This window comes from Ammodytes marinus (assembly GCF_949987685.1).
Source record: "Ammodytes marinus genome assembly, chromosome: 16".
In the NCBI taxonomy this organism is placed as follows: Eukaryota; Metazoa; Chordata; class Actinopteri; order Uranoscopiformes; family Ammodytidae; genus Ammodytes; species Ammodytes marinus.
In genome coordinates, this window is record NC_137220.1 from 3,323,815 (window position 1) to 3,347,046 (window position 23,232).

The 23,232-nt window shown below is 40.7% G+C and overlaps 1 protein-coding gene across 1 annotated transcript; it reads right to left on the reverse strand.

Moving 5' to 3' along the window:
* Window positions 1-1,694: 1,694 nt before the first annotated feature.
* Window positions 1,695-19,765, reverse strand: LOC307263251 (beta-1,3-galactosyltransferase 2-like). The gene is made up of 2 exons (XM_080044367.1): window positions 19,747-19,765; window positions 1,695-4,464 (listed from the first exon to the last, which is right to left on the reverse strand). The coding sequence occupies exon 2, from the start codon at window positions 4,208-4,210 to the stop codon at window positions 3,083-3,085; it is 1,128 nt and encodes a 375-aa protein (XP_079900493.1). The 5' UTR covers window positions 4,211-4,464; window positions 19,747-19,765; the 3' UTR covers window positions 1,695-3,082.
* Window positions 19,766-23,232: the final 3,467 nt, after the last annotated feature.

Consider the following 23,232-nt stretch of genomic DNA (forward strand, 5'->3'; position numbering starts at 1 on the left):
TGAATTATTTGACCTCTGAAGAACTCATAGGAATATTCAAGTATTATAGGCTATGATTCAACTTTCTGCATGAGAGCTATAGTACATGACTGATACGCTAGCGCTCTTCCATCCAGCAGCAGTTAGTTTAGTTTAGCATAACAGAGGAAAAGACAAGCTCGCCTCTGTTTAGTAACAAATTCCATTTATTAGCAACTCTTTATCAGCTGATTGTTATGTAATTATCAGTTTTTTCAGGAGTTTCACATGGGTCAAGTAAAGAAAGGTGAGGCCATTTTACTTATATGTCCCATCATACTATATATATATATATATATATATATATATATATATATCATCTCGGAATCTGGTTAGATGATAAACTCACTTTTAATTTCCATATAAAAAATCTTGTTTGTCGACTACGACATAGGAACAAAACCACCTTCCCTTTATTTAGTAGGAAAAGGATTATTGAGGCAGTTTTTATGTCTGTCCTTGATTACGGTGATGTGGTTTACCGGCATGCATCTCATTCATGTCTTAAACTCCTAGACTCTGTTTTTCACTCTGCTTTAAGATTCATCACAGGAGATGCTTATGACACACACCATTGTCTTTTATATGAAAAGGTTGGGTGGTACTCCCTTAAAGAGAGACGTGATGCACATTGGTATATTTTTATTTACAAAGCCTTGACCGGTAAGCTTCCTCGTTATTTAACAGAAATGTTGCAAATTTCAGATGGGCTTTATCAGACCCGCTCCACTGACATGCTCATGCTTTATGTCCCACAAGCCCGGTCTGAGCTGGGAAAGACAGCTTTTAGCTTCAGTGCCCCCGACTCCTGGAACAACTTACAGCAACAAATTAAACTAAATACCTTCATATCCTTTAATCAATTTAAACAAACTATCTTAAATCTGCCAAACTCTACCTGTAACTGTTTTAATTAGGCTATATTGTACTTTCACCAATTTAATTTCATTTTAATTGCTGCCACTCTTCACCACTATGTAAATGTTTAATTTTTTTTTTCTTCTCTTCACCTGTTGTTGTGTATTTGATGTACTAGTGCAGTGCCCGTAGGAAGCAGGTAAACAAAGAAACATATTAGACAGTACATTTGGCTGCTATCAGTGATGGCTAATTTTACACTGTTGAAGGTTATTATCAGTAACTTACTTTGTAGAAGTTGGCTATAGAGTAGGGCAACATTCCTTAGTGTATTGTGTAAAGATAACCACAAACTAATTCCATGTGTTTTGTTCAGTGAAATGAAACAGAAAGTGTGTTAATTAATTAAGTGTTGAATCCTAAAGAAGAATCGAGCTGTACAGGTGTTACCTATACAATCTGATATTATGGTACCTTGCAAACTGCCAACAAGAAGAAACAACACTGTCAGCCACCCTACATAATACAACATGAACATGTACTAGCATTCATCCTTAGAATAGCATCACGTGTCTGTTTTTATTCACTCCTGTTATTTTTTATAAAAATACTTTATTGCAGGTCTCATCAAAGTAGTTATTCAAATTCAAATTCAAATTCAAATTCAAAAAAACTTTATTTGTCCCCAGGGGGCAATTGAAGGCACATAGAGCAGCAGCATTACAAAGGACAAGGCCATGTCCAAACATAAAACAAACAAAAACAAACAAAAACACAGCGTTGCTACCTGGCAGACAATACACACAAGCACAGGTGTCTACAAATACACAAATATATGTAAATATGTATAAAATATGCAAAGTGCATGTTTATAAATGGAGAACTGACTCTCAACAGTGTAAAATGTGTCAAATATGACAGAAATATAAAGTGCGATCAATTAAATAAGTAAATAAAATACCATGCTGGTCATAATACAATTGTCATCTTAGACTGTTGTTGTTCATGTTGTTCAGCATTCCTGTAATATTAATATATTTTGTAGTGGGAATATAATAAATAAAAACAAATAACTGAATGAAAATAATTACATTAAAGGTACAATATGTAATGATTTTGCATTAAAACTTCACAAAATGACATAACCAATGTAAAATATATTTTTGAGTTATGTATTGAAACATCCCAAAAAATTCTAAACATTTTCAATTAAAGAGGAAGTGATTAATTTTTATAAGGTAACGCCCCGAGTTAAATGGTCACCCATCACTGACGGATGGGAATTCTCCCCTGCTTCTTGCCCCTCTAACTTCCGAAAAATCCCGAGTGTAATATGTGGCGGACTGGACAATACGTCAGAGTAAGTCACTAGACAACTGCGCGAAAAAACTGCGGTCACGCCAACTACACTTCGGAGAAGCGCGGTCACATCATCTTCACTTAGTAAACGATTTGCCGTCTACAATGCTATTTACTGTAAAGTGCCGACACAGGCCTCATTTAAGTCAATTTCTTCAACAAAACCACTTCATTCAACTGTCCTCCCTGTGTCTGCGGTAGGATCCTATCTCTGTGCTTGCTTAAATCATAAAACTTCACTTTCGAATGTGTGAAACTTAAATTAGCAATTAGAAGAAGTTAAATGGAATGCCACATTTATGAAATGAAGACAGAGTGTTTAAAACATTGTTCAGTAAAACTATCCTTAACCCTCTTTCTACCGACGTATTTTACAAACATGGACTACTGACAGGGTCACTGGAGATCCCAAGCAAAAAATAAATACATTTAAATTAGAAACCACCATCAGTGAAACATTTCACATTATTTGTCTTCTATAAAGCTGTTTTGTTATTTAAATAATGCCATCTGAGAGAAAATACACTTTTAATGCAATTTTCATCGTAATGCATGTGCATTTTCCCTTGTCTCTGAAAACACAATTGTCTTTTTTAAATGTATTTTTATTAAACAATTTCTTATTTTACTTTATTTGTAGTGAGGCATTATAATGTACTACGCATTAACAATAGCATGAAATACCAGACTTTGGTTGGCACCTGAATTTACATAAACTAATTTCCCCAAATAGTGTATGGTCTGATTTCACCATCCCCCAACTGCTGCAGACCATCTTCCCTTTGTGGATCAGGGTACTCGTCACAGGATGCATGAAGGAGGCCTCTCTCTTTGAAACCCCTTTATCTTAACACATGTTGTTCTTGTTTCTCTGCATGTCATTCCAATACTTGATGATGTCATTGGGGGAGATCCGATGGGATGTGACCAGGTTTCTGTACCCACAACTGGAGTAAGGCACTCGCCAACTGTTAAAAGGATTATTGGGAGATGGCGTTAATTCAATCTGCAGATTCGCCAGACAGATCCCCACATAAACGTCCTCCAAGTGCAGCATGGGTATGCTGAGAGAGGTCCGGTATATCAGCTTGGCCAGATCCCCAGAGAACACGTACCCTGTGCCCGAGCAGAATGGTGGGTAGCGCTCACCTGGGTACAGCTCTGGTGGCATGTACCACTTGCTTTTTTTGTTTCGAATTGGTCCATTGCTGTTCATGAGAACGCCAGTGAAGTACTTTTGCTTGGGAGGCAGGTCAGGCTTCAGCAGATTCTGGATAAGATACTCAGTATTAACAAACATGTCAGTGTCTGTCTTCATCACATATGAGGCGTTCGGGCAATACGTGGTAACCCAGTACATCCCCATCAGGGTTTTGATGGTCAGGTTATTATAGGTGTCCTGATAGTCCTGTTGGATGATGTCGTGGTAAACATGGCTCTCATTCTCTATGCTGCTAGGCTTGTAGGTGCCTGAGATCTTTCTTGTGCCGAGGAGGAAAAGACGGACAAACCCCGGGCCCTTTGCTATGGTCTCATTTGCCCATGTCTGTCGGATGGCGTTGCGGGCCTCTACCCCTCCTTCTTCTGAAGTGATAAGGAGGATGAGGAAGGGTGTGCTGTTTCTGCACTTTAAGGGCTCGTTCAGGATGTAGCGGTACGGCCCTCCCACACCCATCTGCTTCTGTAAACTGTTTTTAGTGCTCATGGCGTGCCCAAGCCCAGTTACTCCCACCGTGGCTCCTCCTCCTCCAGCTGCCTCGCCAGCAAACCCATCCACCTGCTTAGAACTGATGTTGAGCAGAGGCTTTGGGGTTCCCCACCACAGGCTCCTCAGGGAGCTGCTCTGGTTCTTCGGGGGTCCACTAGGTCCAGGCAACCAATCCTGCTGGTGGGTGATGATGATGAAGAAGAAGAGCACAGTCAGGAGGCCGGCCAAATGGGTCCATAAGAGCCAGTGCTTGATGGTCCACTGCATGGTGTTCAGGGTCACAGAAAGTTGCGTCTGCTGGAGTAGCTGCTCATACAGTCACCTTAAACATGTGGTTGCCAACAGTAAGAGAGTTATCTGAGCTGGTGGATCGGTTGGAGTGAGCCTACTGGTGGACTCACACAGTGCAGCTTACAGAGAGGTTAAAAGGGCCCCTGATGGAGCTAGGAGCACAATGCTCTACGTCTCATCTTCTTCAGGTTTGGATAATTGTCACCTCTTCTGTGCTTGCTCTCTCTAATCTGAAATGAGAAAAAAATACAGAGAAAATAGTATTGGCAGCTTAACCAAAAGGCGTTAGTTTTCTGTGTTGTTTCAAAATTGCTGGAGCAGGTTAGCCAGAAAATCGATGCACGATGGGGACACTCTGACCACTACACCACGAGCAGCCCCTTGGACGTGAGGGATTTCAGCTGTCAACTAAATAAAGATCTTGTTATGTGCAAGATGACACATTGGCTTCATCAGGGAAAAGAAAAGTCTGGGTTTGAAATAAAAGTCCCAGTCAAAGAATGGAAGAGCCATATACACTGCCCAGCAAAAAAAAGTCACCAACTGGATTTAACTAAGCAAATATGCAAGAGCCCTCCATCGGTCAAAAACTGCAGTGATGAATATGTTTCAGTTGCCAACAAGTTATTCAACCCTAATTGATGCAGTGAATAGCTTCTTATTTCTTTAACAACCATGTCGGAAGACATATCCTGTGGTAGTGGAAAATATGTTACTCTGTTTCAGAAGGGTCAGATTATTGGCCTGCATCGAACAAAGAAAACAACTAAGGAGAAGCTGAAACTACTAAAATTGGGTTGAGAACAGTCCAACGCATTATTAAATCCTGGTGAACCATCATCTTCAAGGAAGAAATGTGGTCAGAATTTATTTTTGAATGATCAAGAAAACTTAAACGTTTGGTAAAATCAAATCATAAAAAACAAGAGTAGAACTCACAGCTATGTTTAAAAGTGAAAGTACGAGTATTTCCACGAGAGAAAATGTGAAGAGAACTCAAGGGATTGGGACTAAAGATTGGACTCTGGAGCAATGGGAAAAGATTGTTTCACAAAAAAACATCACTTACTTCCCAAGTTGAACACTGTAACACAATAAAAGTTCAGTATTTCCTTATTGCGTAATCGAATAATGAAGTATTATTTCAGTAGGGTCCTCCATGGCAGGTAAAGTCCAAGTCTGTAGTATGATGGTGTCACAACTTCAGCCAGTATTTAGTTTGTTTTCATATGTCTGTTTTCCTGGTTTCCTTTCTAACTCTCATGTCATTTCAGACCCGGCCACTCCCTCCTGCTCTGTGCTCCCTGTTAGTTACATTCACCTGGTCTGCCCCACATCTACCAGTCGGTCACTTTACAGCGCTCTGAAGCCGCACCTCCAATAGGTAAACACCAGAACCAGAACTACATTCATAACAAACATATGAAAAAAGAACAAAAAACAAACAGCGTTATTTGTCCATCTATTTTACAAAGAAGAACACAAGTCATGAATAGCTGCAGTAAAGGAGCACAAGTGGTGTGAAAATATATTGGCACTTTCTGAAGTAAATTATTCTTACAAAGTCATTGTTTCTGTAGTTATAGAGGAAATAGCTAATACAATATACAGTAGGTCTCTAAAGGATTTTTTTTCAAACATATACTGTGATAAAGGAAAGTTAAAAAATAGCTTGTTTGAAGAGCTAGTACACACAATTCAATATCATAAAACAGAGTCAGATAAATGCAGCAAAAAGTCAAACATATACCCAACATGAAGCTAGTTGTATTCCCATGAGGTAATACTTTCATTTAAAGATAAAATCAATTTGGTTTACAGTCTTACTGTCAAATAGTGTTTGTTAAAGATAACATATACCTAAATGTGACCAATGCAATGTAATGTTTATATGATTCTTTGGTATGTCCGTGTGTGTTAATGACCTGCATATTTGTGCACAGGGACCTACACTGTGAAGAACCCTGCTGGTAAACCCTGCATCAAAGCCACTGTGGGAGTACAGTACATCGTCATGCAAAAGACGGTTAGAGGATCTGACTCAGCACTGTGTGTGTGTGTGTGTGTGTGTGTGTGTGTTAGGCATTCAGCACTTTGTGCAAAGAGTTTGTGTAAACATAACTATATTCCTATTTGAAAAAATCTTCAGATCCGTATTCTTTTCTTAGTAACAGAAAAGACAAAGAACAGTTGATACACTGTTAGCCCGGATGTTATATCTACGTAAAATATTTATTAGAATGTACTTAATGATTTGAGTTTTATTGCATAACTAATACATGTTAGTATATTGTACTTTTTTGTAGACATAGTTGTATGTGTGAATGATTTTAAGTTGAATGGCTTGACATTTTAAAGTTTTAGTCATGGTCACCTGAATTTTTAAGTTTTAGACAGTCTGTTGAGATGGAGCCTATTTTTTCAAACATTCGGACATGCGCAGATCGGTCGTCACGTACTTGGCCGTGCTACGTGACTCTCACTCTACGGAACATGGTTGGGCAGGAGGTGGTGCAGCTGGTCCTCGCTTTAGAGGCTACGGTTATTTTCATCGGACTTATCGTGCTTCTTGTTCTCTGCACACTGCTGTGGTGAGTAACTATTTTATCCCTGTGCAAACCGTGTTGCTATCTTGTTGTAATAGCCTAATGCACGAGGTTTAGGCCTACGTTAGCTCACTGCTAGTCGCGGAGCTAGTTAGCTTACTTGCAACTGTTGCTGATAGCCAACCATGCTGTTAAATAGTTTAGCATCATGGTCGGAGCTCAACTCAACTTTGATAACGTAATTTTGATAAACATGTGCCAGAAGATTCAAAAGTAACCTAATATTAATGCAGAATATGGAGTGTTTCCCCCAGCATTTATTTAAAAAAAAATGTCATGCTGTAGCGCTGTGTATATCCACGTGCAGATGATGCAGGCCCTTAATCACGTGTGTCGGAATAGCTTAAAATGAGTAAAACAAACGTAGGTCTACCTTAAAATGGTTATAGATAGTATTAGTTATGTGATTTATATGATTGTGTGTCCTAAGTAGGCCTACCAGCTTTTTACATTTGTCTGTGGAAAATGAATACAGCAAATTGCTGCGACACAATTACTTAAACCATACAATTGTGTGACTTGAGAGATTCTCATTTATTTTTTTTTTATTTTTTTTTTATAGCTGAATAGTCTTCGTCGTTTTCAATTTATGCACTATATTGAAGCAGCGCGATCCGCCTTAACTTCAGCGCAACCTCGGTCATTGCAGAGCGTCCGTCTCCGAGCCCCTCTCCCCCCTAAAGTAAAGTCAGTCCCCGCTCCGCTCCACTGAGTCACCGTCAGCTCGACGGTCCTTTTTATCAAAGCTCTGAACGTGAAGCTCATCTCCCATCTCTCTTAACGCTGACAGTTTCTGTCGCCATCAGCTTTCAATAATAGATTAAATCGACTTGATCTGCAGATAATTCGCCTTTTTAGTTCATACAATGTATTTGTAACTGAGATTTCAGTAAAACATATTATTTTTGTGCATATAGATTAGCCTACTTGTCAATTACTATGATGTGTTCTGCTATGCCTATTTTCCCCTTTTTTTACTTTCTGATGGTCAATGTCTTTAATTCAAAGGGATGTTGTCAACATTTTACTTTCTCACATGTTATGTGTGGAAAAAAGTATTATGGTAGAGCATTTAATACGAGTTTAGCTTTGACCCAAAATGTTGTCATTCCTTGCTGTCCTTGATATCCATATTTCATTACTGGGCACTGTGTGGTTAAGGCCTCATATCTTTCACCTGCACTTAAAACAACATTTGAGGTGTATTGATGATAGTGTGTACTTTTGAATAGTTGCCTAAAATGTTTGTGTTCTTCTTAACTACCTCCTATTCAGGCTCAAACAGAGGGTGACATCCCAAACTCCCCAAATTGATCTAAGCAGTTAAAGGTATGTCAGCTGTGCATTTAACAGTTATACTCAGTATTTGTATGTATTTTTTTAGTCGGAGTAAAAGTTTTAAGCTTACTGTGCCACAGTTGGATTACATCGAAAGCAAATACATTTTAGAAAAGGAAAATTAATTGATTCCTTCAACAGAGTGGTGGGGAAAAAAACTTCTTTGATGCACGTGACCATTTCTCTCCGGGCCTGATGGACCTCTTCAGGAAGAAGAAAGGTTCCACCGGACAGCTTTTGACTCAACTCTTTAGTTAGACAAAGGTGGGTTCATTTGACTACTCTCTCTGTTCATCCTTGCTCCTATCTATTCAGTCTTTTCTCTCTTCTTCTCTTTTCTCCACAGTTTTTTATTTCCTCTTATCTCCTCTCCTTATTTTTTTTAACATCTGCTATTGTACTCTTCTATACTTGCAGTCCTGAAAATGCACAATTTAGCCATAAAAGATGGTATGTCAGTTCTGGAATTTATTTGATAAATACATGTGAATATCCCAGCAAACTGTGTTGTACTGTTCACTATCTTCTAGACAACACATCCAACGGATATCAGGTGCCTTTGCCTTCGGGGATTACCTGTCATCTTGGGGGATGATCCTTCTGCCTTTTTCAAGACCTGCTCTGTAAGTAATTGTTGTACATTTAATTTAGTTTGTTAATGAGGACTTGTTTATTAATTCTCAGAATCATTTAATTGGCTTTCAGTATTTCCCAGACTTAGACTTGTTTTTTATGGACAAACGCATTTTAACAAAGATTTTCGTGTATCTGCGTTGTTTATTTATGACATAGCTGAAACTGGAAAGATTTGACTTTTGAAAATGAGCTCAAATTAACATTGGACATCATTTTGATCTTGGATTCTTGCTTCTGTCTTTTACTTTGTGTGTCTGTCAAATCATTTTCTAGCTAGTGTGCCATCGAATATGGTTTGGTAGATTGGCAGCTAAGGAGAGCTAACCCACTTTTAAGTCCAAGTTCTGAAAAACCTCTCCCAGAAACTTATGTTGTATGACTCCCTTTTAATATTTATCCACATGTACACATACACACACACACCCCGTACTGTCAGTGGTTAAAAGTTGCACTCATGTCAACTGAAGCTTGGTAATAGCTCCTTGGCTGCCAAGCTACAAAATCATTCATTTTAATGTACATATCCAACTATGGCAGTTGACAAAAGGTCCGTTTAAGACCAGTATTGTTTTAATAATAATTTTCAGTGCCATTTATATTGTACAAAGCTTTTCATTATAAACATTCAGAGGTACTTTTAGGTGAAAAACACAGCATTAGCTCACTATGTCTTCTCCCTGTGAATCTGTTTCTTGTTAGGATGTGGACGACAATGACTCCTACAGCCAAACTCCAGTGGGGATCCTCAGCGTCGATCAAGAACATCCTCAACTCAACCCTTCCGGAGTAGGAGTCGTCTTGGAGGGGAGTGTAGTGGAAGATCTGGCCAACCTTCCTCAAGACTTCTGTGCCCTTTTCGGACTGATTTATGCCCTTCACCTGGACTATCCTAAGTACATGAAGAACACTTTCCACTTCATCCAGCATGTAATGCTCAACCTTGGAAGGAATGTGATAGGGGGCAGGGGTGTTTTCGAGCTTGAGGGCTTACACTTTTATAGTAACATGTTTAGAGTTGGGAATAACGCTGTTTAAAATAACGGCTTATATTGTTTTGATGTGTTTTATTCAGTGTGGATGACATTTTAACTGTCAGTTAGCGCCATCACGTCAGTCAGCCGGAGCGCCTGTTTAGGGAAGTTTATTTTTCTTTCTCTCTCTGTTGTGTGAGCGTGCACGTTCCCGCAGTAACCATCTATCAATCCACGGTTGAAACGTGCTCTCCCCGAGTTCTTTTGCATCGCCCTTGTGAGTAAGTGCATTGAGTTTCCCGATCTCTATAAATTATAATTTATGCACGTTATTAAACGGCCGCGATTCGCCGGTTGCAACAGCTGTTTAGCGTGTCATCATGAGCCGAATATTGCTATTGTTATTTTCCTGGGATCTGTATGCTGCTGTGCATGTTAAAGAAGGAAATAAACAGCGGATAAATCCTTCCTCCTCCTCTCATTGTTTCATGCTTCATAGTCTGACGTTTTTGGCCTTAAGTGGTGTTTTAGCCGACACCCCTGAAGTGAATCCAGTGATATTAGCAGATCAGCACGGTACATCCAGCTAAAGATAATGTTCCTTGAATTTTAAGTTTTATTTCCAAGAATATGGTTGGATTTAAATCAATCTAAATAAGAATGTACTTTTGTGTACTTTTTTCTTTAACAAATCAATCATTTAAAGTATAAATACAAATATTACTCCCAAACTTAAAATGTTAAGTGGAGAAATTGGGTAAATCAATTGATACTACAAGAGATTTTAATTTAAATGAAATTTGCATATAATCTATTGAACTTAAAAATAATATTCACACAAACTTAAGAATTCAAGTGAAGTTACTGTGCAAAGCAATTAATACTACAAAAGATTTTAATTTAAATCAACTTTGCATTTATTGTATTGAACTTAAAATAACAATTGCAATCAACTCAAGTTTTAGTTTTACATTACTTACTTTTTTAAGGCAACCGGTTTACTGGAAAGTTTGAGTAAACTCTACTTGTCCGGGCTTACAGTGTAGAGTGCATTTAGAGTCTCTTATCTGAGGTTGAATTGAGATTTGAATATTATCAAACTGACCTGGATAACGGCAGCCAGGAAGAAAAGACACCATACACCTGCGTGACCCCACAGCATCATGTCAGTAAAGAAAAGGGTAACGCTTTATATTAAGGTTCTTGTTATAAGCCTTAGTAAATAGGTAATAAGGACCTTATTAGATGCTTATTAACATTAATTTGTGTTAATAAGACTATATATAAGTGTTAATAATAACATAATAAACATGTTGACAGTGTGATTATAAGACTTTTATAAGCACTTATAAGACACTTCTTAACTATTTATTGATTGCTTAATATCATTAATAAAACTCTTATGAGTTTCTGATAGCTGTTAATGAAAGCGTTACAAACCTATTTATTGAGTCTTACTAACTTGCCTATTATGTCATTGTTAAACCTTTACTAAGCATTGTTTGTTGCTTTATGAAGGTAAACACATCTTTATTAATCAATTAATAACAGTTAACTATGCTCTATGAACAATGCTTATTAAAGAGGACCTATGATGCTTTTTGACTTTTATGACCTATAAACGTTGTTATGATGATTCATAGTCATGCTTAACCATACTAAATTATCAAATAATGACTTACATGCATTTCGACGTATTCCCTGCTGACCGTCTGGGGTGGCTGTGCAGAGCACTAAACACTATTCTAGCCAGTCGAGAAGTCACGTCTTCAAAGCAGTCTACCCTTTGTAACTTTGTGACGTCGCATGTAACTTTGTGAAGTCACCACAATGTTTCCATGTATGGTGATGCTGTCACTTCCCTGTTCGCGTCTGCCTCGCGCCCTTATAGGTCCATGCTCGCGCTTCCCGCCACTGAAAGTGTTCCGGAAGGAAGGTAACCAATCACAACGGAGTGGGGTTTGCAGGAGGGGGGGAGGGTAGCGGAGATGGCCGATGCACAGGCGGAGGGAGCGGAGATTGCCGAAGCACACACACTCAAGTGTTGACAGGACGTGCTGGATCGCCAAAATAAGAGAAAGAGCTTCCCGAAAATCTACATAGTTGTTTGTGATGTGATTCGTGTCAGGTTGCTCTATAGCAGTGTAAAACAAGAAATTAAGACCAGAAAAGTAGTATAATAGGTCCTCTTTAAGGTTAATAAGTCCTTTATTAAACACTTTTTAACAGTTAATAAGTAATATATCTTGTCAAGGAGGATACAATGAGAACTAGAACTGCAAGCAGTTTTTACCGGGGGCCAAGCCTCCGACGCAACTCGTCGTCAACCGCCGCGCCGGCCGCTCACTTCACGGAATCTGTGGATGTAAAGTTTTTGACCGTGGGATGTTCGGTGCGGGAGTTGTATAGGTATCGCTGTTTATGGATGAATTTGGCGAAACTGCCACGGTGGAACGATGCAGCTCAATTCACAGAACAAGTGGATGTCAAGTTTTTTAATGTGCGATGTTTGGTTGGCGAGTTATGAGCAAGAGCAGATTGTCAGCCTTGACAAAATGGCCGCTGGAGCTAATTGCACAATGTAATGTCAATGGACATGCTAGCTGAGATTAGCATCCCGCCTTTTTTCTTTGATGGAAAAAAAAATATCTAATTTTATTAAAAAGTCCCTTACACATTAATATTTCTTGGCCATATTTTTTATATAGACTCGTGTATGCCCCTTGATAGTTTCCCGTGAGTTTTAAGAAAATTCCTCTGGCCAATTAGGAGATATGAAATTTCCTAATTTATGGCGCCCCCTTATGGCGAAAATTTCCGAATTTTTTATTGAACGCAATTAAGGGTAGCCCCGACATATGTCTAAAATTTGGACTTGATCCGACTTATGATTTTGGATTTATGAATTTCTACGTAAAACGTAGCTAATCAACAAATATTTAAAACGCTACCGTTTCGTTATCGATGGTCGGATCAAAATTCTTTCGAATGATTTTTTTCCGTGTGGGTCGGTAGATGTTCTGTGCAAACTTTGGTGTCAATTGTCCAAAAATTGTGGGAGGAGTAGCGAAAAGTCAGTTTTGCAGTTTTCACGATTTTGCGAAAAATTTGTAATATCGCAAATGGGCGTGGCCTATGCCAAATGATGCAGCTGACTCCAGTGAATCTGTGGATATAAAGTTTTTGACTGTGGGACGTTCGGTGTGGGAGTTATGACCCCAAACGCGTTTTCCTTCGTTGTAGCGCCACCTAGTGGCCGGCATGTCTGAATTTTTGTCGTATGCGTAGTCCGGACGGACCTGGATCTAGTCATGCAATTGGCATGTCTGCACCCTTTACGGTTTGGGCTGTGCACGCAGTTTTAGGGAGGTACAAATAATAACTAGAACTGCAAGCAGTTTTTACCGGGGGCCAAGCCTCCGACGCAACTCGTCGTCAACCGCCGCGCCGGCCGCTCACTCCGCAGAATCCGCGGATGTAAAGTTTTTGACCGTGGGATGTTCGGTGCGGGAGTTGTATAGTTATCGCTGTTTACGGATGAATTTCGCGAAAGTGCCACGGTGGAACGATGCAGCTCAATTCACAGAACAAGTGGATGTCAAGTTTTTTAATGTGCGATGTGTGGTTGGCGAGTTATGAGCAAAAGAAGATTGTCAGCCTTGACAAAATGGCCGCCGGAGCTAATTGCACAATGTAATGTCAATGGACATGCTAACATTCCCGCCTTTTTTCTTTGACGGAAAAAAAAATATCTAATTTTATTAAAAAGTCCTTTAAACATTACTATTTCTTGGCCATATTTTTCATATAGACTTGGGTATGCCCCTTGATGGTTTCCCGTGAGTTTTAAGAAAATTCCTCTGGCCAATTAGGAGATATAAAATTTCCTAATTTATGGCGCCCCCTTATGGCAAAATTCTCCAAATTTTTTATTGAACGCAATTAAGGGTAGCCCCAACATATGTCTAAAATTTGAACTTGATCCGACTTATGATTTTGGATTTATGAATTTTTTCGTAAAACGTAGCTAATCAACAAATATTCAAAGCGCTACCGTTTCGTTATCGATGGTCGGATCAAAATTCTTTCGAAAAAATCTTTTCCGTGTGGGTCGGTAGATGTTCTGTGCAAACTTTGGTGTCAATTGTCCAAAAATTGTGGGAGGAGTAGCGAAAAATATGTTTTGCAGTTTTCGCGATTTTGCAAAAAATCTATAATATCGCAAATGGGCGTGGCCTATGCCAAATGATGCAGCTGACTCCAGTGCATATGTGGATATAAAGTTTTTGACTGTGGGACGTTCGGTGTGGGAGTTATGACCCTAAACGCGTTTTCCTTCGTTGTAGCGCCACCTAGTGGCCGGCATGTCTGAATTTTTGTCGTATGCGTAGTCCGGGCGGACCTGGATCTAGTCATGCAATTGGCATGTCTGCACCCTTTACGGTTTGGGCTGTGGACACACTTTCAGGCGGGTAAGTATAATAATAAAAAAAATCCTTACAAAAACAATAGGGTTCCCTGCCCCGCAGGGCTTGGGAACCGCGTTGCTGTGCAAAACGCGGTCCCAGCTCCTGCTCGGGCTTGGCCCCCTAATAATCGCCACTAAAACAATAGGGTTCCCTGCCCCGCAGGGCTTGGGAACCGCGTTGCTGTGCAAAACGCGGTCCCAGCTCCTGCTCGGGCTTGGCCCCCTAATAATAACAATCGCCACTAAAACAATAGGGTTCCCTGCCCCGCAGGGCTTGGGAACCGCGTTGCTGTGCAAAACGCGGTCCCAGCTCCTGCTCGGGCTTGGCCCCCTAATAATCCTTACAAAAACAATAGGGTTCCCTGCCCCGCAGGGCTAGGGAACCGCGTTGCTGTGCAAAACGCGGTCCCAGCTCCTGCTCGGGCTTGGCCCCCTAATAATAATAATCCTTACAAAAACAATAGGGTTCCCTGCCCCGCAGGGCTTGGGAACCGCGTTGCTGTGCAAAACGCGGTCCCAGCTCCTGCTCGGGCTTGGCCCCCTAACTAGAACTGCAAGCAGTTTTGACCGGGGGCCAAGCCTCCGACGCAACTCGTCGTCAACCGCCGCGCCGGCCGCTCACTTCACAGAATCTGTGGATGTTAAGTTTTTGACCGTGGGAGTCCCTTACACATTACTATTTCTTGGCCCTATTTTTTATATAGACTCGGGTATGCCCCTTGATAATATTACTTGAGTTTTAAGCGGCTAGTTACAGGAGAACAACTTTTCCCGTTTATGGCGCCCCCTTATGGCAAAACTTTCCGATTATTTTTTTGAACGCCACTAAGGGTTGCATCAACATATGTCTAAAATGTGGACTTGATCCGATGTATAGTTTTGGATTTATGAATATTTACGTACATTCGTACAAGGAAGTAACAGTTAGCTAATTTTCAAATATTCAAAGCGCTACCGTTTCGTCATCGAAGGTCGTATCAAAATTCTTTTGCACAAGTTTTTACCGTGTGGGTTGGTAGATGTTCTGTGCAAAGTTTGGTGTCAATTGTCCAAAAATTGTGGGAGGAGTAGCGAAAAATCAGTTTTGCAGTTTTCGCGATTTTGCGAAAAATCTATATACACGGAAATGGGCGTGGCCTATGCCAAAAGATGCAGCTGACTCCAGTGAATCTGTGGATATAAAGTTTTTGACTGTGGGATGTTCGGTGTGGGAGCTACGACGTTTTCCTTGATATAGCGCCACCTAGTGGCCGGCATGTCTGAATTTTTTTGTCTGCGTAGTCCGGACGGACCTGGATCTAGTCATGCAATTGGCATGTCTGCACCCTTTACGGTTTGGGCTGTGGACACAGTTTTAGGGGGGTAAGTATAACTAGAACTGCAAGCAGTTTTTACCGGGGGCCAAGCCTCCGACGCAACTCGTCGTCAACCGCTGCGCCGGCCGCTCACTTCACAGAATCTGCGGATGTAAAGTTTTTGACCGTGGGATGTTCGGTGTGGGAGTTGTATAGGTATCGCTGTGTATGGATGAATTTCGCGAAACTGCCACGGTGGAACGATGCAGCTCAATTCACAGAACAAGTGGATGTCAAGTTTTTTAATGTGCGATGTGTGGTTGGCGAGTTATGAGCAAAAGTAGATTGTCAGCCTTGACAAAATGGCCGCCGGAGCTAATTGCACAATGTAATGTCAATGGACATGCTAACATTCCCGCCTTTTTTCTTTGACGGAAAAAAATAAATCTAATTTTATTAAAAAGTCCCTTACACATTAATATTTCTTGGCCATATTTTTTATATAGACTCGTGTATGCCCCTTGATGCTTTCCCGTGAGTTTTAAGAAATTTCCTCTGGCCAATTAGGAGATATGAAATTTCCTAATTTATGGCGCCCCCTTATGGCGAAATTTTCCAATTTTTTTATTGAACGCAATTAAGGGTAGTCCCAACATATGTCTAAAATTTGGACTTGATCCGACTTATGATTTTGGATTTATGAATTTCTACGTAAAACGTAGCTAATCAACAAATATTTCAAACGCTACCGTTTCGTTATCCATGGTCGGATCAAAATTCTTTTACACAAGTTTTTACCGTGTGGGTCGGTAGATGTTCTGTGCAAACTTTGGTGTCGATTATCCAAAAATTGTGGGAGGAGTAACGAAAAGTCAGTTTTGCAGTTTTCGCGATTTTGCGAAAAATCTATAATATCGCAAATGGGCGTGGCCTATGCCAAATGATGCAGCTGACTCCAGTGCATCTGTGGATATAAAGTTTTTGACTGTGGGACGTTTGGTGTGGGAGTTATGACCCCAAACGCGTTTTCCTTTGTTGTAGCGCCACCTAGTGGCCGGCATGTCTGAATTTTGTTGTATGCTGAGATTTCACGGACCTGGATCTAGTCATGCAATTGGCATGTCTGCACCCTTTACGGTTTGGGCTGTGCACGCAGTTCTAGCGGCGACAAATAAGAATAATAATAACTAGAACTGCAAGCATTTTTTACCGGGGGCCAAGCCTCCGACGCAACTCGTCGTCAACCGCCGCGCCGGCCGCTCACTCCACAGAATCTGCGGATGTAAAGTTTTTGACCGTGGGATGTTCGGTGCGGGAGTTGTATAGGTATCGCTGTTTACGGATGAATTTCGCAAAAGTGCCACGGTGGAACGATGCAGCTCAATTCACAGAACAAGTGGATGTCAAGTTTTTTAATGTGCGATGTTTGGTTGGCGAGTTATGAGCAAAAGAAGATTGTCAGCCTTGACAAAATGGCCGCCGGAGCTAATTGCACAATGTAATGTCAATGGTCATGCTAACATTCCCGCCTTTTTTCTTTGACGAAAAAAAAAAATCTAATTTTATTAAAAAGTCCCTTAAACATTACTATTTCTTGGCCATATTTTTCATATAGACTTGGGTATGCCCCTTGATGGTTTCCCGTGAGTTTTAAGAAAATTCCTCTGGCCAATTAGGAGATATAAAATTTCCTAATTTATGGCGCCCCCTTATGGCACAATTCTCCAAATTTCTTATTGTACGCAATTCAGGGTAGCCCCAACATATGTCTAAAATTTGGACTTGATCCGACTTATGATTTTGGATTTATGAATTTCTTCGTAAAACGTAGCTAATCAACAAATATTTAAAACGCTACCGTTTCGTTATCGATGGTCGTATCAAAATTCCTTTGAACAAGTTTTTTCCGTGTGGGTTGGTAGATGTTCTGTGCAAACTTTGGTGTCAATTGTCCAAAAATTGTGTGAGGAGTAGCGAAAAGTCAGTTTTGCAGTTTTCGCGATTTTGCAAAAAACCTATAATATCGCAAATGGGCGTGGCCTATGCCAAATGATGCAGCTGACTCCAGTGCATCTGTGGATATAAAGTTTTTGACTGTGGGACGTTCGGTGTGGGAGTTATGACCCCAAACGCGTTTTACTTCGTTGTAGCGCCACCTAGTGGCCGGCATGTCTGAATTTTGTTGTATGCTGAGATTTCACGGACCTGGATCTAGTCATGCAATTGGCATGTCTGCACCCTTTACGGTTTGGGCTGTGGACGCAGTTCTAGCGGCGACAAATAATAAGAATAATAATCCTTACAAAAACAATAGGGTTCCCTGCCCCGCAGGGCTTGGGAACCGCGTTGCTGTGCAAAACGCGGTCCCAGCCTGCTCGGGCTGAACCGCGTTGCTGTGCAAAACGCGGTCCCAGCCTGCTCGGGCTTGGCCCCCTAATAACAATCGCCACTAAAACAATAGGGTTCCCTGCCCCGCAGGGCTTGGGAACCGCGTTGCTGTGCAAAACGCGGTCCCAGCTCCTGCTCGGGCTTGGCCCCCTAATAATAATCCTTACAAAAACAATAGGGTTCCCTGCCCCGCAGGGCTTGGGAACCGCGTTGCTGTGCAAAACGCGGTCCCAGCTCCTGCTCGGGCTTGTTCCCCTAATAATAATAATCGCCACTAAAACAATAGGGTTCCCTGCCCCGCAGGGCTTGGGAACCGCGTTGCTGTGCAAAACGCGGTCCCAGCTCCTGCTCGGGCTTGGCCCCCTAATTAACAAGTGATTCATGGTCAAACTTTGACTTGTATTAAGTAAAGATTGGTTTCAACCTTGTTTATTTGTCCTGTGAATTATTGAATCAACTTTCTCTTTAAAAACATGCTGAAAATGCACTAGAATATTTTGTATTCATAACATTAATAAAGGCTGTATCCAAAATATGTTCTGTGATAACTTCTGACATTAACCCTATAGCCTTCAATTGAGACATCCAAGATGGATGACTTCATGGAGTGATCAAATAGTGTTTTTTCATGGATATTTTTGCCAATTTTTATAAAGTTAATGTGAGAAAAACATCAAAACTGTAACTGACACTTTAATATGAATGTTTATATAGATAGACAGACATCACTAGCCTGTTTGTTTTTTTGTGGTTCTAGGTAGAAAACTAGTTCCTAATTTTATTTTGTGTAGAAACCTGGCTGAGGGGAAGAGACAGAAGTTACGAGAGAGAGAGAGAGAGAGAGAGAGAGAGAGAGAGAGAGAGAGAGAGAGAGAGAGAGAGAGAGAGGGAAATTAACTGTAGGATATACAGCTGTTTATATTACAAACAGGCATAAAAGTGTCATATATCTGTAATGAATTTGATAAAAAAATGTAATCGCTTGAAGCCATAATTTGTATATTCATCAAAACATTTCTGAACAAAAGTTTAAATACAAAAAAAGACTGTTTTAATGTCAGTAATCAACTGGCAAAGTTTCCTGATAAAATCTATAAGTTAAACATTTCTCCCTATTCACCTGCAGTGTCTCACCTTTATTGAATTATGGAAATATGAAAGAAGTTAAGCTGCACTTTTAACAATTGCTGTACATTTACAGCAGGATTTCAACAGCATTAACCTGTTATTTATAAAAACAGCATTTAACTGTTAATATAAAAGGCAGTCTGTTAAATTACGGTCATTTGCTGTTATTTTACGGAACAGTAAAAGTTAGTCTTAATTTCTAACAGTGTCTTAAAGAGAGACGTGATGCACATTGGCATATTTTTATATATAAAGCCCTGACCGGAAAGCTACCACTCTATTTGACAACAATGCTGCATATTTCAGATGGGCTTTATCAAACCCGCTCAACTGAAATGCTCATGTTATATGTTCCATACGCCCGGTCTGACCTTGGTAAAACTGCTTTTAGCCACAGTGCCCCTGACTCCTGGAACAGCCTACAACATCAAATTAAAATAAATACACTCATAACTGTTAACCAATTTAAAGTTATTATTTTGAATCAGCCCCACTCCACTTGTAACTGTTTTAATTAGGCTATTGTTCTGCTTTATTCAATTGATCTGAATGTTTTAATTGTTGTTGTCTCTTTGTAAGCTTGTTGTGTATTCTCATTGTATATTGTGTATCTGTAATTGACTTGACGTCATTGTAAAATAATTGATCTTTCGAGAATAAATAAAGGAAAATGAATTGTTACCTTTGCTGTGGCGACGTCTGACAGGTGTTTGTGTCGGGAGAGGAAAATTCTTCTTCATATACTTTTTTGCTCTGATCTAGAATGCAGAGCCACATACCTGTGGTACGGGGCGTGTTCATCTTGTGGTCAATCTTTCTAAATTTGGATGGATGATAAAACATTCCTGCACGTCACGGAAATGGAGACAAAAAACAAACAATCCATGACTGTGTCAGTCAGTGAACAACACACCTGTTCTGTCTGTTGATGCATCTCGCTCTAGTCTGTCTGTTCTGTCTGTTGATGCATCTCGCTCTAGTCTGTCTGTTCTGTCTGTTGATGCATCTCGCTCTAGTCTGTCTGTTCTGTCTGTTGATGCATCTCGCTCTAGTCTGTCTGTTCTGTCTGTTGATGCATCTCGCTCTAGTCAAATTAAAACTGAACCCATGTTAAAGGGACTGTGTGTCAGTGTCTGTCTGTCTGTCTGTCTGTCTGTCTGTCTGCCTGCCTGCCTGCCTGCCTGCCTATATATAACTATATTGATTGAATATTATCACTAATTAATTACAAAGTCTGTGCAGTTTGAGGATAATAACGACAAATGTGAAGTTGATACTGTGCAGCAGCTTTAGAGAACCTGCAGCAACGTGTCCCGACAGGAATTAGTCCCAACTAGATTATCTGAGACTTTTAATTAGAACAATAACAACGCCCTGTTATTCCCCTGAGGCTTCGGTGATGGTATTTGGGTGTGATCTACAGCAGCCTTTAAACATAATCTGATGGATTTAAAAGCTGCATTATAATATAATAATTTGAATATCCAAGTCTAAACGTCATACAGCGTATTAAAGTCCTGACAGTATTAAAACCCTCCTATTGTACTGGGGTCAATTTGACCCCACAAGACATTTCTTTTGAGGGGAAAACATGTTTGTCATTCACCAAATGGTCTGAAAATTATAGGGGTTGTTCAATACTATGCTTTTGATGATTCCTATACATTTGAAGTGTTTTCATAAAATTATGGGTGTTTTATTGAATTTTATAACACCTGTTGTACTCTGGGGTCAATATGACCCCGCAGCACACAATGGTGCAATGGGGCAAAATGTCACACTATACTGCTTCTAACAGAGGAAATACCCGCCCCCCCCTTCTTCTAACGACATCCACACACACACACACACACACCTACACACACACACACAAACACACACACACACACACACCTACACACACACATACACACACACACACACACACACACACACACACACACACACACGAGCATACACACACACACACACACACACAGACCCACACACACACAGACCCACACACACACAGACATACACACACACACACCCACACACACATATGCACATACCTGTACATGAGCACACACCCACGAGCTCACACACACACACACACACGCACACGCACACACACACGCACACATGAGCACTCCCCCCCCAAAAAAACACACACAGACACACACAAACAGAACCAACACCTGTGCCTTTGATGTGTGGGGTCAAGCAATGGTTAGGAAAACAAAACACATAAACAGATCGTTTCTGGCAGACTCTGCACCATTTCAAACCTTAGTCTGAGACAGGCAGCATGATCAGTAGGCAGCAGGCTTTACCTTAGAGGCTTGTGAGCTCATTTTGAACCAAGTTCAACAAAATGCAATGAAGTGAATCAGCAAAGATCACTCCATAACTACCGGCCTCGCATGAAACTGAGGGACAAATCGAGGGTGACTCACGTCTAAAAAGTACATTTTTGCAAAGTTTTACATGTTGTAATGTTGTGTTGTGATGTTTATTATGTCAGATAAAGAGTGAGGATAAAGTTGAGTATAAATCTGAAAAACTGAGGTTAGTGATTATTTATGCTTTTTGCCTTAGAAACAGTCAAACCAGACGAGAACTGACCCTGCCTGGTTTGACTGTCTAAATCCAAAAATGCATACTTTTATATAAACAAGTCTGTTGGCCCTAAATTAAAAAACTAAGGGAAATATTTGTGGTAATGGGTTGGACTCAAGTCAGACTAAAGGTGTAACACAAAATTAATTGATAATTTATACTTTATAGGCTTTAAAAAACAGCCGAACTGGGCGGGGTCAATATGACCCCAGAGGACCATGGGTGTTTGTATTTGCTCCTATTAAAAAAATCTAAGTGATTCAAAAACAGTTTTTTCACTAACCTTTGACATAAGCCACTCTCTAATGAGTCATATAGTCAAAATCAAGTTAGGGATTTTTTTTTTATTTTTTTTATTTCAACTCGAAGAAATTGTATATTTTTATGCAAACAAGGTCCGTTGGCCTAAAATTCCAAAACTAAGGGAAATATTTGTGGTAATGGGTTGGACTCAAGTCAGACTAAAGGTGTAACACAAAATTAATTGACAATTTATACTTTAGGCTTTAAAAAAATACCAAACCGTTTGGGGTCAATATGACCCCAGAGGACCATGGGTGTAAGTCTGTCGGGAGTACATTACGAGGGTTAAGGTGCTAACACACTGCACACCGCGGCGTGGCGGTTGGCCGCGCGAATCGCAGGTTCCGCGCCGCGTGATCATTTTGGCTCATTTGTGTCCGCCGCCGGCCGCCGCCCGATGACTCATTGAATGTGCACACCCAGTTCCTTCCCGCTAATTACATCTCTCTCATCATCGTCGTCATCCTCACTGATTTGTTTTTGTTGGGAGCGTCTCTGAAGTATTCTGCCTTCATCATCTCTGCCATCGGCCCTTGTATTGGTCTCACTGCACCTCTCACACATTTCTCCCCGCCACCTGCCACCCAAGCTTCGTAAACACACCCGCATGCGCCCACACACACATACACACACAACCCGCCCACACACACACACGCACATATGTATCCATGGCCGTGCATATAGGCTACACATTCACGCCGGCATATCAACATGTAGCCTAGAGAAAACCCAAACAGATTTTCCCTTTTTCCAGATTTGTTTTCATAATACCTCTGATATTGTTGTGATGTTTAGGGAAATGTTTGGAAGTGTCAGTTGTCGTATTTAGTTTGCATTGTCTCTGCATATTCACTCATCTGCAGTAGTCTTCCCTGGCTTTCTCTCCTTCTCTCTTCTATAATGTGAGTCTATTCCTTGCTCCTATTACTAAAAGGTGTCTCATTAAACTGCTGTCATACATTTTATCGATGTGTTGGAACTTTCTCCCTCTCTTTCTCTCTCTGTCTTTTCCTTCTTTTTTCCCTTCATCCCTCCTTTCCCGACAGCACCGCCAGCCAGGTTTCACGTGTCTTGTAGCTCAGCAGACTCACCCGAGTGACGTCGGGAGGAGCTCAACGCTGATTGGCTATCGCGGCGCGGCCGGCGGCGAAAAGTTCAATATTTGCAACTTCTGCAGCGGCCGCGCCGTCCCTGGCCGCGCCGCGTGAACCGCTCGCCGCCGGCCGCCGATTCGCGCGGCGGCGCTCGAAATACATTGACTTTCTAT